The sequence below is a fragment of the Lycorma delicatula genome, chromosome 4 (genome assembly GCF_047948215.1).
Source record: "Lycorma delicatula isolate Av1 chromosome 4, ASM4794821v1, whole genome shotgun sequence".
Classification (NCBI taxonomy): domain Eukaryota; kingdom Metazoa; phylum Arthropoda; class Insecta; order Hemiptera; family Fulgoridae; genus Lycorma; species Lycorma delicatula.
The window spans coordinates 81178999-81197052 of record NC_134458.1 but is presented as its reverse complement, the minus strand read 5'-3'; the positions used below and the strand labels follow the sequence as shown (position 1 = coordinate 81197052).

The following is an 18054-nucleotide window of genomic DNA, read 5'->3' as shown; positions in this document are numbered from 1 at the left end:
TGTACAGTAGATAATAGTTACAACTGCTGTCTTTGTTGTAATTTATAGCACCTCATATTTTTTTGCCAGAATTTTCAAATAACCTTTTATTTCAAAATACTGAAGCACAAAACTGTATCACAGGTTTACATATGAATAATTACAGATTGTATAGACATTAATGAATTAAATGCTAAAAATTACTTACTTTAAGTGAAAACCTAATTTTTTTAATGTTTTGGCAATCATTATTTTTTGCAACAGTCTTTTAATGTGTTTGTGAAAAATTCATGTATTTAAGCTTTTAATAAACTTTAAGAAGTTTAGTGATAGGACCTAACCGATAAAATTTTAAACTCCGTGATATTCCTTTTCATGTTATATTTTAATGCAGAAGATGTGCTGCAAACATGAGCTACACATTGTAAAGTAATGTTGCATCAAATTGTTACTGCAACACTACACTTGGCTTAATTGTCTTTTTTAATGACAATTAGTTTTTCTTTTATTAAATTAATAAAATTAGAGTAAACTAATAAGACTATACATTACAATTTTACTCTAAGTACTGAAGTGATAATTTTCTCTATAATGTAAATTACATTAATATCAGGTCCGAGATGAGACGCTACAGTGATGGTCTGGATGTGAGAAGGCGGCATGACAGTCAAAAGATATGTAAGCCACATTCTTGGCAACCATCTCCATATGGAAGTGATGAAGACAACGACCAATTGAGTAGAGAAGAAAAAAAAGCAAAAATCAAAGCTGAAATTGCTCGTCGACGACAACAAATAGAGGAAAACGCACGACTACATGAAGAATTGTTACGATTGGCAAGACTGAGGGAAAGCGCTGAATTAGGTTTCACACCGCTTCCTGGCGGTAGTCATTCCAATGGTGGAGGGGGTTATGCTATTTCTAGCGTTCTGAAATCTATAGACGATTTATTTCTTTCAGGAAGAGTTAGGGAAGATTATAACTATGATGGTGGTAGGAATAGGCTTTCAAGAATAACTCCTGAGGACAGATCGATGGAGAGAATAGCGTCTACTTTTCGTACTGATGATTATACGAGTGGTGTATATGAACGATTGACCGATTTCTCCCCTTTGACTGACTATAGCACACCTCACGCAATGCCTCTGCTCCCTGACATGCCTACTAGATCCCGTAAACTTTTAGAAGATTTGGGTAGTTCCCCAATTACTGAATCTGTTCTCACACTTCCTCAGAAAGGTAAGAGAGTTGTTAAAGGATATTTGTAGTTATTAAATTATAATTGTTGTTATCGTTTGGTAATTTGTATAAAAGCAAATGTACATTTTGTAAACACGCTTGGTTTTTTAAAATATTATCAAAGCGCAAATAGCCTAGTTTTTATTTACTCCTAGTGTGCCGCTTTTTGTAATTGCATATCCATTAAAATTTAAAAAAATTGAAAGCAAAATTATTGAATAGTTACACGTGTAGAAAAAAATACTTACAATAATATGTTTTTATAAACTACATATGTATATATATGTATAATTACATATATGCATGTATATACCATAATTATAGCAAATATTTACACAAAAACCTTATTACAATGCCGGTAATAAACAAGCAAAATCGACACATCTTTTTGCAATTTATTTAAAATTTTACATTAAATTTAATCATTATTTTATTTTGTGTTTGTTATTTTACCAATAAAAAAAATTATATTAATATTTACTTAATATTAATTATATTTATATCAGTATTTGTTAAGTAAATACTGATATTTGTGAAAAGATGCACCATTATAGTATAATGTTGAGAGAGAGTAAGTAAAAACCTGTACAATCTGTTAAAAAGTCTTTTTTCCAATACAATAAGAAAGAATAGATTTATTAAAACACCTATTTTTGCAAAACTATTTGTAAATACTGTGTTATAGAATATCACAAATTGATTACCATTATATAATTATCCCATTGTTTCTTATTATATTACTGATTGCATTAATTTCAAAAAATTCATAACAGCATAGTACTACCACATGTACTATGGTTTGAAAATTTCATTATGTTGAAAGTGTGATCACCATTATTAAAATAAAAAACAACTGACAACATGTAACACAAAATTCTTATTTAACAAAAAAATAACAGCTTTACTCTTTGTGTTGGCATCTTTTAAAGAAAGATTGGGAGAATTTCATTTTTGTCTATAAAATTACGAACAGAAAATCCTCAAAAATCAGTTACATGAAAATAAAAATTTAGAACTAGATGTGCATTTTAATTATTAAATAGTCACTGTCATTAGTTTCAGGGAAAATATTATAGGTAAATATAAATATAGAACCAATACTCAAAAGAAATACTGACGACCGAAATAAATAAATAAATGAATGCTTATGAAACTCTACAAAAAGAGTATTTCTATCTTTGTTTATAAAATAACAAATATAAAAATAACTGTTGCTTAAAAATTGTAGTATCATTTTAGACAGTTTAAGTCAAAAGTGGAAAATTAATACCGCTTTATTTGTTTTATTTTTTTTATAAACACAAATAGAAACATCCTTTTTGTTGTGTTTTATAAATATCGATTATTTATTTTATATTTGTAATGTTTTATTTATTTTTTGTGAATTTTATTTTCATTTTTTATTTAAGTTTTATTTTTTTCATTTATGACTGTTTTACAGTTGAAATGCACATTAATTTTTAGATTTTTATAGGTTTTTGAATGTTCTGTTTTTTATGATTTTACTTATTATTCAGTGCACCTCTTTGATTGTATTCTATTAAAAGTTTAATCTTCAAGAATATTTTTATAATAAAGTAAATATTTATTGAAAACAGTAAAATAAAGTAGAATAACAAACACTGTGGTGGATTGAAAAAACTTGCTATAATATCCACTTCCATTTTTATTTCATATATTGACCAATCTCAAAAAATATTTAAAAAAAATAAAAACTGCTATTTTTATGCTTATTAGAAATATATATGTTAATGTTTGTTATTATTCACTAAAAATATATATGTGTTAATATTTGTTATTGTTCACAGTGGTATAAAAATAATACAGGAGAATTTTTTTAAATTATTTTAATTATAGAAAAATTGTTTATGTGTTCATTGTTTTAACAAAATAATGTTAATGTTTTTTAAAATCCCTTCACTGTCTAAATTATATGTCGATCAGATATATTTTATCAAATAAAATGTTAATATTTTACAGCTCGGAAGTATTCATTTATGTCATTTTACTTTACAAATAAATTTTTTTCTTAATAATTGTTTTACATGATTTTGCATGTTCATTGAGTATAATGTATGCATTAATAATATTTTTTATTATACTGTAATATTTATTTGCAAATATTACATAATATTATATTAATATTTATGTTAATATTTTCATGTATCATATGTAAAATTGTAAATATATACTTTTTTATTGTTAATTAGTTATAGTACATCGCATTATATACTCGTATGAATAGTATACTTGTAAAGACTATTATTATTCGCATTAATAATTTTTATTCAATTGTCGGCCTTTTTAGTACGATCAATTTGATTTTAATAATTACTATATTACTAACAGGATCGTGCTGATTTGTTAAATTTATTAAAAATATTTTTTTAAATAATAAAATTACTTTTAATCGTTTACAAATGATTATCAGAATTATATCAGTTGAATTATCAAAGAAAATTATAAATATATGTATAAAAAAAATCTTATTTACTCTTGCTAGTATTGAAGAAAAGTCAACTATTGTTGCTAACTTTTAGACTATGACAAGTGATATGTACTTTGAATTAATTAATAAAAGGTTTATGCTTTTTACTTATTTCAAACGAGTATTTATAAAAAAAGTCATTGTTTTTCAATACAGTTGAGTGAATAATATTTAAACATTAGTATTATTATGAAAAAAAAGCATTTGATATCTGGGTAAGAAGTTGAAAAAACTTTTCAATCTGTTTGTATTAATATTTAGTTTAATTTCCTTTTTATTAATTTAATTAGAATTATTATTTAAATTAACTGAATTACGTAATTTATTTTTATTATTAGAATTAAAATGAATACATATTATTTGTGTCGCCAAAAAATATAACAATTGCAAGTGCTTTGACATCAGTGAAAGATGTCCATTAAATATAAATTTGATTCAAATGACATTAATACACAGAAATCTTATTACATTTTGTGAATGTAGAACCGATTAGAAAAAATTCTAATTTTATATGTATAAATCATATATACTACCTAGCATGTACAGATAAGACATAATCTATGTTATCTATCCATTGTAACTCCACATTACTAAATCTAATTATTATTATTAATGAAAGATGGAATAACAGTTGAATAAACACACAAATTTTAAATCAATATATGAAATCTATAACAGTGTTAAAAAACACATGAAAAAATTTTAAAAATTTGCAGAAATAAATATTATAACCGAGATAATTTCAAAACTGCATAGCTGGCAAGTTTCTATTTCTTCTTTATAAGTCTTTTTTTTAAATAAACTACCATTGTAGATTGTAGTGTAACATTTGAAAAATATATAATTATTTATTTTTTGTCCAATAACTTTCTAAGAAACAGAGAATGGGTTGCACTAGGAAGTGTTGGATGGAAAATGTATAGTAGTCAAAAAACAATACATTAATTGAATGCATTAGGACTGAGTGTATAATAATAAATTAACTTTAAATTTCTTGAAAGTATAAAAACATTGGTATTACAGTATTATGATATTTATTTATCCATACTAATGCTCTATATATGAAAAAATATTTTAGTTTAATAAGAAACAATAAATAAACAACTAATGTTGTGATTTTTAAGAAATTCAGAAGGCTCAGATATCAGAAAATAATTCTGTAGTTTCTTCTCATATCATCCACTGTTGCCTTTAATTGTAGTAAATAATGTGAAAATTATATTTTTAAATGCTCTGAGCTGTATTTCTTTTCTGATTCCCCGCAAGTTCAGGTTTATGATTTCTACTACAGTTGGTACATGACAAACATTTGATGTTTTGATGTATTCCACACAAGAAATATTTATTACAGTTTCCCATTTCTTTGTTCATTCCCAGGTGCTACATCATGTGATAACATTTATGCAAAACCAATTCAAATTTATTCATTCATGTTGATTTAATTTTGGACTAATCGAACTCCATTTAAAGTTCCTATAAAGAATAAACACAGCAACAAAATTAATATTGCATAGTATTTTTTTAAACTTTTTCCAAATATTCTCACAGCAGTATTTATAAACGAATGAGCTTTTGTCAAATACTGAAGCTCATTTTTAAATATTATTTACTTTATTTAAATTACTTTATAATAAGTGTGTAGTCTGTCCTGTAAAGCGGTTTACTTACATCTTTAACTAGCTTTTACACACATCTACACAGACTAGAAAAGATGTACTGTATCACCTTTTTTTTTTTTGTTACATAAAAACAAAGTGACACCCTTTAGTACAAGAAGGAGAAATTCTTCAAATTTCAAGAAAGAACTTTATCCAGGAATGATTGCACACCATTTGTGATACACAGTTATGAATGCAGATTTTCTCATTTTAAAACACACTGTAGGCATTCTAACATTTGTCTAATGTCGGACAATTTATACTTATGTCATATTTAATGGCTATGGTAATAGCTCACTTAAAACAAACACTTTTCTGTATGAATGTGCATATAAACAAAAAACACAAAATTTATGTGTAATAAATTTAAAAGATATAATTTAATTTTCATGGCGGCTAAAACTATTTCATCACAGTTGGATTAATGAATTTAAAAAATAATATTCAAGTATTGTTATGCATTTGCCATATAAAAAAAATTATTTACTTGTAAAGATGCAATTGTAACATATCAAACTTAATGTGTTGCACCATTTATTTTACAAATAAATTCAAGTTTTCATTTTGCATTAATTTTTTGATCTGTTAGATTTGGGATTTATTATTAAGTTTATGATAACATTACCAATTCATTTGAAAAAGGGAAGCACAACATTACACATTACAAGCAACATACATCACAAGTACTTGGAATAAAAAAATAATAATTATTAAATTTTTATTTAAAATGTCCATAGAATAATGTTAAAAAAATACCTTTAACTTGCCAAAACTTTATATCTTTTGTTCATTATATATATATTTATATAAACAAATATGTTTTATGTAGGTCAATCCTAAGATGTTTTCTTTATAAAATCAATGCTCTGTTAAAGTTTATCAGTTTTAAGTTTTCAAATATAGATATAAAACCTATGTAATGATGTTAAAAGTATGTAAATCTACGCTCTTTCTGCTATATTTGTTAAATGGTAATGTCTTCCAAAAAAAGTCTATATTTCAAAGCTTTTTTTTTAAATGACTGATGTAAAAACATAGTTTCCTGATTGCAGTTTAACAAATCAAATATCTTTTTAAGTGCCTAATGCAATTTTGAATTTTATAGATTATAATTATAATAACAGTACTAATTATAAGAGAAATAATTTTACTGTTGTAATAAAGAATTAATTTCAGAATTTAAATTTATAAGCGAATAGACCTTATGTATGTGAATGTGTAATTTACTGGCTATAAATCTAGTTTAATCCTCACCAATGCTACAATCAGTTGTTGTATGTACCAAACATATCATTAGTGAGGTAAAAAAGTAAGAGCTATTGGGTAGCAGATACCCAGTATAGGTATTCCCATATTGAATGGGATTGAACGGAAATGTTCAATCCTAAATGGAATGGGATAATTTAACGGGACTCCTTTCCTGTTCATAAACATACTCTCAGCCAAGTAAAAATTAATATGTTACATTAGCTGGAGAAAATGTAAAAAAAAACCGCAATAAAAACTAATCAGTGGTATATTCAAAGGGATTGATTATTTATTATTATTTATGATTGTAGAAATTAATATTTATCTATTTAATAGCGTTTAGTCTTCTGCAAATACACAACGGTGAGGATTTTCTATCTAAACAATTAAAAATTCTGAAAATGTTATACACATTGCTTTTTTTTCCTTTGATCTTAGTACCTTACTAGAGATCACTAAAGTGTTAATCAGATGTAATTCCTACCTTCCTCAGCCATCCTCTTTAACTTAGGATTTTAATTCTATTAATGTTTAAATTGTATTCAAGTAGTATTTAAATTTTTAAAGTTGATAGTTCTAAGGTTCGAGTCCTTGAAAATGCAATTGCTTTTATGTGGATTTGAATGCTAGACTGTGAATACTGATGTTCTTTTTATTTGGTGGCTGGATTTAAATTAATCACATGTCTCAGGAATGGTCAACCTGACTCTGTTCCAGACTACATGTTTACTGGTACATTAACACTTACATTGCACTACATCTGCAGTTATGGCAGGCCTGGCAAGCCAGTAGCACTAATTGCATTTGCCTATACACACACATCCAGACCTGGCAGTATTGGGAAAACTGGTTGAAGAAATATATAAATATAATATTTAGATTATATTAATTATGACTTGTGTATAGCAGAATTTATTGAATATTTCATAGAAAAGACATTTCATGTTATGGCTCTGTAAATCATAAATATTTATTCTATTCTATTACAAACATGAAAATCAGCATGATGAAATGTGGTAAATACAGAAAGAAGGTTTTAACTCACTTTTTAGGTGGGTAGAGGTGTGCTTCTAAAAAATTTAGTGTGTAGCCCTTTCATCAGTGATGTTAAAGATGACCTCTAACAAAGAGTTTTAAATCCTTCTTCAGAGCAAGCTCTGAAATAATATTTCAATGTTTTTAAATAGTGCGTTTTTATTTTTTAAAGCTGTGTCAAAGTTATAACAGATATATTGTAGCTATATATTGGAGTTATGAAATAATTAGGAAAAGAATGGTTTAAGAATAATAAGATATCAGATTGGAGAAGGAATAATTAAATCATTTGTACTCTGTAACGTATAAAATAGTTTGAATGATTTATAGTGATGATGTTCATTAAGAATTTATTTAAATATTGCTGTTTACTACTACAGAAATATATATTACAAAACATATCAGTACATTATCACGTAGATAAACACACAAAAACACTTCCTGTAACTTTTAGGTAACATGGTTGAAGTGCTCAGGGGTTCTAGCACCCATATCTTAAGCATCATAGCTGAAGCAGGCAATTTATGTCCTTTACTAATAATAAAACAAAGCTCTATTTATTATTCATTTAATACAACAAAGAATGTTATTTGCCATGTCAACAACTAATAATTCCACTGTTTTTTCATGTTGAAATTTTGACCTCAGCTCACTTTAACAATTAAAACTAATAAATATATCATGTGGTTTGTATCCAATTTGAAAGAATAACATTATGGGCAAGCCCACACCTCTTGTCTAGTAGCATAGAATTAAAAAAAAAATATATATATATATATATATATATATATATATATATATATATATATGGTTTAATTCTAAAAAAAAAGATTTACAGAATACCATTAAATCCCTAGTCCATTATATTTTGTATGACTGTACAAATATAATCTAGTAATAATAAATAAAAATGTAATCAAAGATAAAAAAAAGAAAATGTAATAAAAAAATACAATAAATTAATTTGTTACCTATAATAAAACAAAAATAATGTTATTAAATTTGTGCTCCAGTTACAACTTGTGCTGTTCAACTGCATACACTTTGACTGTGACATAAACATCCTTAGTAAATAGCTATATATCACACATAATTGATTCTTAGAACAATCAGTTAAAATAACTTGACAGTCTGTTGTACAACCATCTCCTCTTAACATAGTTTTCTCTTAATTTTCTTGTAACTCCAACAGATACATCACAGTAACATTATACTAACTGTGTAATGTTGCACCATCAATGTATTCAATAGCAAAAACAACAGCATGAAATTGGGCCTCTGAATACTAGCAAATAAATTCTAATGTAAGCAAGTCGTATTAACTGCAATTTATATACTGTGAATAGTTCAAGAAATGGAGATAACTAATAAAATATATTAGAGGCAGGGATTCCCATTATGCATGTATGTGAATTTTATTATTCTGTGTGCTTCTGTTATGATGTGCAATTACAAGAATTTGTTTTAATTTTATTAATATAAACATTTTTTTTTCACTGATTATATCTGTTTTTACATCCGCATGCTTTGATACTTTTTTTAGAAAAGATTAAAATATTTATTCAGCTATTCAGCATTTTTCATACCAATTTTAAAATAACAATTAAATTATCAGTAAGTTTAAATAGAAATTGAACTTTAGCGAATACAACTCAACTTACTTACTATAAACATAATTATGTAAATGCAACAAAACCAATACCACTTTTTTTTTTAAATATATTCAATACTTTAATTTAAAATTTACAATTTTTAATAATTATTCAGATTTTTGTCCTAAATTCTTTTTAAATATACATCTACTTCAAATTGTAATATCTACTTTAGTAACATTTTATTTAATACGATATGATATTTTATTTTATTTGATATTTATATAGTATCAAACTTTACTCTTTTTTCTACCCTTGATTCTTGCAATTGTTTCACTGAAGAAATAAATGTAACAAAATAAATTAAATCCAGTTAATAACTAAGATAAAGTAAATAATTTAATTCAATTTATATTTTTTATGTCTGAATTAATTTACTTTCAGCATAATAAATGATCTATCCCAAGAGTTACCCGTAATCATTAGGTAAAGATTATTTAGTCATTTTTTATTTATTTGAGATTTACATTGAAGTTGTAGACTGTTTGCATCTCAATTTTACGATTTACTGAGGTTTTACTGGTTGGTAAGGAGTTAAAAGTAAATCCCTCCTTTCTCTTCACAAGGTTAATGCTTTTTACTACTGAAGTCTGTTTTTTTTTTTTTTTTTTTTTATAAATATCCTAAAGGATTCATTTAGTGTTCAGCATTCATACAATTGGTAAACAAATTGAATTTCTTAACACCACATGTATTTCCTCATTCTGCTTTACAAGAACAATAAAAAATTATAGTTGACACCATTTTAGAATATAAATATCACAATATGTCGGTTAATAATCAGTAGATGTCAACTGCCAGCCAATTAACACTTGCCAATTACACCAATTATACTTTGCCAATTTTATAATTAGTATATATGTATATTTATTATACCAATTATATATCATAATTTTCCAATTATATTTTGTAAAAATTATAGTTGTAACATGACAGTGCGTATGAAATATGAATATGTACATCCTGTCTATAGTAAATCAGCAAACACACTATATTTTTTCTATATTTTATTTCATGTTATTTTCATTGTTACAAATAGATCAAACATAAGATGTATGATCGTGACATTCTGTATATTATAGTGTGATTACTAGTTGTATTAAAACAGACTACTTAATTTGTTGCTTTTAAGTATTTTTCATATGAACATTTAGAAAAGTCATTAAAGATGTTATGGAATACTCACAATTCAATTTTTTTATTAAAAAAAAATATTTTATTAATTAAGAATAGAATAAATATTTTCTTTTGTGTGAATAGGTAGGTCTACATTTTAATTTGTAATCATAAATTTGATTATATTCTAATGATGTACACATGACTCAAATTTCATTATTACAAACAAAGATAATGATATTACTTTCTGCTGTTTGTCCTAAGGTATGAGAATAGGTAACTGATTTAAATGTCAGAATCATTTTAAAAACTTCAGCTATAAATAATGTCTTTAAAATATTAATCTATTTTGATAATATTTATGTCAATAGGGACAGTTTTTTGAACATCACGCCATTATTAATAATTATGATCTCGAAATGGGAAATCCCTGCTCTCTGTTGAAATTCCACCTATTAACATGTATAACAAGAAGTAAAGGAATTACAGCAAATTTCAAATATTCTAGAAAAGTCCGTTAGGTAAAAATAAATGTTTATGCATTTATATAATAATATTGCCTGGTCTTCTTGCTCTTGTTTAATTTTTGCTAAAGAAACCTTAGTTTTAGTTGTAGTTGTAGTCTTTAAAAGCTTCTTCAAATAATTACATTGACTAATTTTTAGTGCCTGAATAAATTTTATCTTTGTTATTTGTTTGTCTGTTAGTTGGTATGTTTAAATTTTGTTTTAATTATTTTAGTATTTAATGTAATGGATTATTGTTATAAAAAAAATTTTAAACATTGATATTTATAAATATAGAAACAAAAAAAGAGATTTATTTCTTTTAAAATTTACAGTTTATTTAATTTTATAAGTTTATTTCTTTAGAGTTACACTCCTAGTTTGAACACTAGGATCTATTTATACTTAATACACCCAAACTAAAGTGCTCACAAAACATCAAAGAGTAGAGACAGTCTTAATATTTGATTTTACAAAAATATATTGTATTTATTATAGTACAAATAATTGGCTAAAGAAACTGTATTATACACAATTAATTGCTTTTATTTTATAATATTTTAAGTTAATTTTACAAAATATTTCAATAATGCAAAAAATTCTTTCACATTAGTATCACGCAATAAAAAAAAAAGAAGGACACAAATTTGAGTTGTATTTAAAATTCTTTTAATGTATCAGCTGAATGACAGCCTGAAAAAAATTAATTACAACCAGTGTACAATGATTTAGTTTTATATATTTTTTTTGTACGTACTTCTATTTTTTTTCCTTTCTTGTTATTGCTATTATTGTTATAAACTATCAAATGTTTGTAATATTATTGTTATCAGGTGTGATAGTTTTTCTCCACCTTTAATAATTTTGTTTCTATATAGAGAATTGTTTCAGATATGTAAATATTAAAAGTACACTTAGAAAGTTGTTTTATTAAGAAAATCTCATTTTATTAATACTTAAGATATTTCTAAGATGAGTTTTTTTAATAACATATGTTGCTTTGTTTGATACAGTAAACTCCCATCTAACCCAACCTGCTGTTATATGGCACTCAGTTTTATCCTGTATTGTTATACATGGCTGGTTAACTGTTTTACATGCTAGATTCAAAGGATGTGTTTGTCCCTAGGTGATGCCTAACTATGTAAAATTGTCTCTTCATCTACATTTTATGTTTACATCATACCAATGAAAAAGATTAAATGACTTGACAGCTAAAAAACAAATATAAGATTAATGAATTCAATTCTAAGAAACGTTTTGCCTTTTGTACTGAGAAAAAACTACCTTTCAAGGTGCTCCTAACAATAAGAGTCATACATAATAAAAAAGTAACAACCATATAAAAAATTATTAATGTTAGTGAATGTTGACATTAAGGTGCAAGTAAATCAAGATGTTAGTGGAAAGACTAAAGCAGGTTATTGAACAGTTTAAGAAAATTTAGAAAGAATGTGTCATAGTAAAAGGGTTTATATTTTTGAGATTTTATTAGCTTATTTAAACAATAAACAAAACAAAGCTTTGCTACAAATTTTATATTCCTATATGCTGTCATCACACATCTATGAATCTCAATTATATAGGATATTTTGGTTTATAAATTTGCATAATAAGAGGAATAGGAGTTCAGTCTTTACCCTGTAGCCACTTCAACCGATGTTGGTTTTTGTGAGCAGCTTCTGAATAGAATAAAAAATTCTAAAACAAAGGCACAAGCAGTCAAGCACGCAACTGTTCCATTTAGGAAGGGTTTGCACCAAGGCTAGATATTCTCAATTTGACACTGTAGGTAAAGCCTACATGTAGTTTACCTAGTTTTCAGAGTACATCTGCAACAAACAAGTAATGAGGAATATGGTAAGGAAAAAATGGGGAAGAGGCAATTGAAACTAGGGTAAATTACTGTTTTTCATCTTGCATACAATGAATGCCTTTACATCTAAATTGTATTAGTCAATTTAACATAGTTTCAAAATAATATTTTTTTAACTTTCCCCAACAAAGTGGGAAAAGAATATTTATTAATGTTATTTAATTTTTATAATATATATGTATTTTCCATTAATATTTGTATATACCAATATCCAGCTTCACTTCTGTATTAGAGATTTTTTTGGCAATCTGATATTTTGGTCCTGTATCAGATTTTTGGAAATCGTTTCACCTCAAAAATTAAATTTAAATGATTACCAAGTGATCTTCCAAACCCATATAATTAATTAATTACTTGGAATTAATAAAAAATATAATAATAATTACAGTTATCACAAACAGCTACTACAAGGGAACAGAAAACTAATAGACATTATTTTTTACTATTTTAGCATCAGATAAAAAATGTTATTAACACTTATGATTACATATAAAATTGTGTTGTGCTGTAAAATTAATTATAATTAATGTTATAAAAAAGAATATATGTGTGTGCATGTGTGTGAGTCTGTGTGTGTGTGTGTGTGTGGGTGTTACTATTATTATTCATATTATTTTATAATATTATTCTTTACTGTTGTTATTATTACACTTACTAATAATCTTATGGCTCAACATAGAATCTATTATATTATATCTGTTTCAAGTAATTGTAATTTAATAAGATTATTTAACATTTCAGTTACTGAATAACGATTGTAAATGACATCATCTGTTGTGGAAATTTTTCGAAAAGGAGGGTGTGATAAAATTATGGCGTTAGTGGTGATTTATAATTATTATTATTATTATTATATACATGTATTTTTAGAAATTTTCACTGCCTGGATTGCAATTTGTCATTATATCGTAAAAATGTATGTATTTTAAACTAAGTAGCACAAGTTTTGTTTGACTGTTAATATGTTTTAATCATTTATCATTTAATAATACTGAACAAGGTAATATCACTTAAATGATTAAATGAAAATAACACTCCTAGTAAGGAATGATGTTTACTGTTTATACAGATCATAAGAATTCAAAAATGATCTCACAGGCTTCTGTCTCCTGAAAACATAGATGAAGCATTAATGTCAATGATCATTGTATATTTGAAACTGTAGTTTGGTCTGCCAAGTACTAGAACAAAACAAAAGTCTCTAAATTTAACAGAACAAAAGTCAGCAGTAATCAAATAATATAATTGTTAACTGTTGCAGCAACTCCTCAGAAAAAACTGGTTTGTTTTTCATGGCTAAGTTAATGAGAATTTCTTTTTAAATTTTATGTTTTTAAAACCGTTTGCCTTCTAAAGATTTTTTTAGAAAGATTTTGTATATTTAAACAAATTTTTTAAACCTTTTAAAATTGTTATTTAATGTATTAATTCATGTAAAAAGATTCTGTAGTGATTTAGAATATAATAGTTAACCAGTTCATCAGTCTTTTGATAAACTAGAACGGAAAATACTTTATTTATATCAGAACCAAAATATTTGAAAATTTCTAACATTAATAAACTGAACATTGCTTTATTACTTTGTGTCATGGAAAACACCCCAGTTGTATTTTAACAACTATATTAATGATTTAATAGCGAAAGTTCTGTAATTTTTATTGAGTTATATTTTTATAAATTTCCTGTAAAACATATTTGAACCTACTGTATGAAAATCACACTCAACATAGTCACTGGTATTATTTAAGATTATTTATGTTGTATTGGAGCTGTTTAATGATTTGGCAGTGTGAGTGTTAGTGCATGAATATAATTAAAGAATTTAAGGATTATTTAGATGACTTTGTATCTTTTGTAAAAGTAATTAATCTCTTTACAATATAACTTCAGAACTCTATTTTAACCTAATTAAATAATTACATAAAACATATTATTCTACTAATCCATGCATTTATAAACCATATTTAAAAAATCAAACTTATGTGTATCCATTTATCTTTGACATACTGTACTGCTTGTTCATTGATTATGTATGATTAATGATATAGAAAAATTATGCAGAAAACCTGCCCATTACAGAATTTCAAGAAGGAAGCCTAAAGGTTTTTCATATTACAGAGTATGTCAAAAAATAATTTAGTATGCGTGCAACTTTCATGATTTTAATATAACAATTTCATCATACTCATGGTGAGCCAAATAGCCGGTGTCAAATTAAGTTTAATAATCACTTGAAAATTACAAAACCAGCCTGCTTACTTAGTCATCCAATAGATTATTTTTCAATAAAGTATATTGTGCCTAAAACAGATTGTATATCGAGTATATATCTAAATATAATTATGTTTTAAGGGAATATGAAGAGGCATGGAGAAAAGTTAGACAAGAATGTTTCAGAATAATTTGAAACAGTAAAGTAATTTGATCATAACTAAAATGTCAAGAATATCTTCATCATACTTTTTTCATAACTCTTGTCTGTAATCACATTGTTTTGGTTTTGAATTTAAATATTCTGATGAATAAAATTTGACTGACGAAGAAAAGCTTACCTCCATGTTAAAAACATATTGATTTCAGTTGTATTTTTGATTTCACACATTATTGGTAAATGTATTAGCAATCAGAAATAAATTTCTTACACCAAATAACTTTAGAATTAAATTTTTCAAATTATATATGTTCAAAATAACATTCCTTTTTTATATTTTATCAGAAAAAGAGTTTTTCAAGATTAAGATTCAAGTTTACTTTTATGTTAAAGTATTTACTAGTATTGAGATGAGTAGGTCATTTTGTAGAGTATGAATCATTTTCATAGTAATGAATTGCATTAATAAATAAAATTGAATGATTTATAACAAAAAAAAATAAAGGTAAAGATAAACTTTTAGGGTACCAGTTAAATCAGTTCTACTCATACATTATAACTCATAACTTGGCAGCTAGGTTCAGCATAAATTTAAACTAACAACCTGTTTTGTTGTAAAATATGTTAAGGTAGGTCTTTCTTTACTTCTGTATTTAGGTTTTTGGAAAAGTGAATAAAAAGTGAGAAGAAAGAATGAGTTTATCAAATGATTTAAAAATTATAACTACGTAATATAAAATATTGTTATTTACATAGAACCTTATTTTAATCCTCTTTTCAAGCCTGTAAAAAATCAAATTTTTTAAATACTTGGGATATTTTTTTGTAAAGGAAATACACTTCATTAAGAGATTGATAAGTTCCACATTACTAGAATCATTAGAAAAATTAGAGCTTGAATGTAGCATTTGAAAATCAAAATAATGATGGAATTGAATATTGGAAATAGATTTATTAGAAAAGTATAAATTAAATAGTTAACCAGCTAATTGTAGTGTATTTTTAACTTTGGATTAACATAAACTTGGTTGCCAGGTTGTAATTTGCATACTGTAACTGAGTAAAGGTAATGCAAAGCTTAAATAAAGTATTTTAGCGAATCGTATTGTTTAGTGAACCCATATATTTTTTTTATTTCACCTACATGTTTATTACATCATTACTGGTTCAAAAATTTCATCACATCATGATTATTTGCCTTGACAAAGATCTTTTACACCAAGTCAGTCTTCATTCTCTTTCATTTCCAGCTAAACTTTTGATTTTTTGATATCTTCCATTTTTTATTGAAATTCTATATAATTTTTACTCTTTTCCAGCTTCTCATATTTTCACTATAGTAATTCTTTTAATACTATTTTAATCAACTCTTCTCTTCTTACAAGATTCCGAGTCAGTTATCTTTCCTATTCTGAATTGGTATGATTAAACTTCTACTTTCATTATTTCCCTCATTACACCTTCTAAAACTTACTGATTCACTTTTGTTATAAGTATTAATATGTTAAGAATAAATCTACTGGGTGATTGTACTGGGAAGCCAGAAAACGAATGAATCAAATGTCTCTGCATTAAATAAATAATAATAATTGTTTCATTTAAAAACAATCATTAGGAAATAAATAATATTTGTTTTAAAATTGTATCAAATATTCATTAAAAAATAATTGTTTAATTTTATTTAATAAAAAGATTAGTTAAAATTAGTTAAGATTTATTTAGTTAAAATATTAACTGTGATATGATAATGGATAAAGAATATGAAATCAAATCCTTTTTTGTTATATAATAATAATATTATTTACTGCAAGATAAAAAATCACTGACCAAGTTGGAGTCAAGCAGAAAAGAAGGAAATAAATGATTCATTAGAGCAGAAAAATAAAAATTATTACTTCAGAAGTGATTAGGAATAAGTTGAATTACAGAACCTACTTTTGAGGACCACTGATATTTCATTATTGTTTTTCCGGTTTTTGTTAAATCCCAGTAAATTTACTTCTTTTAATGAAAAACTGAAAGATTTTCTAATAATTGAATTGTCAAAGTGCTTCCATTCAATTCGGATTCTGTTGTGGGTAGGTTATGACATAAGACTATATATAGGCTGCAAAGTGAGGCAGTTATTTTTTTAATTTTTGTCTTATATACAGATTTGTAAAGTTAAAAAATCATGTTATTATTGAATGCAATTTTTATATCATAGCTACTATTGTACTTGATTTACAATCCATCTTTTCGTTGTATGATGGTAAATGTAATTTTATATTGTGCAATAATTTAAATAAATTAATTGTTGTCAAGGGTTGTGCTGTTTCATCTATAATTATATGTTTAATTTTTAAAAATAATAATTAAACTGAATTGTATTGTAATAGCTGTAGTATTTAAAATGCTACTGTTATAAACTAATACAGTAATTGATTTCCTTTTATAGATATGTAAAAGAATATTAAATTGTTATATAGCCTATTCTAAGTTGTGGAAAACATTATACAGAATAATTGTTGTATCCTAGTAGATTAATTGTTGATAAAAGATAATTTAAAATTTTGTAAATATAATTGGTTCTCTGAATAAATATTTAAGAAAAAAATATTGCTTGTATTATATATATATATATATATATATATATATATATAATTATTTATCTGTTAGGTGTTTTTTTAACCTCTCTTTTTATTCTGGATTTTTTTTATCATTAATTTTTTCAGTGAATTTTTATGTAAATAAATCATAATTTCCTTTATTAGATCATTTTTATTTAAATTTGAAGCATTATTTATGTTTCCTTAGAGTCTGGTTCCTGATATGTATGAGCTGCTTTGTTATTTTACCTGCATTCTATTATAAAGACCAATTCTACCACAGCAATTCAATCCTATC

The 18054-nt window shown here is 25.2% G+C and overlaps 1 protein-coding gene across 1 annotated transcript in view; it reads left to right on the top strand.

Annotated features, from left to right (window-relative positions):
* The window catches only part of LOC142322658 (uncharacterized), a 440476-nt gene that overhangs the window by 404903 nt on the left and 17519 nt on the right, over nt 1-18054 (top strand). The window contains exons 19-20 of the mRNA XM_075361734.1: nt 593-1218; nt 14846-14916. Of these exons, the coding sequence (XP_075217849.1) occupies nt 593-1218; nt 14846-14916 (697 nt within the window). The remainder of the gene's footprint in view (nt 1-592; nt 1219-14845; nt 14917-18054) is intronic.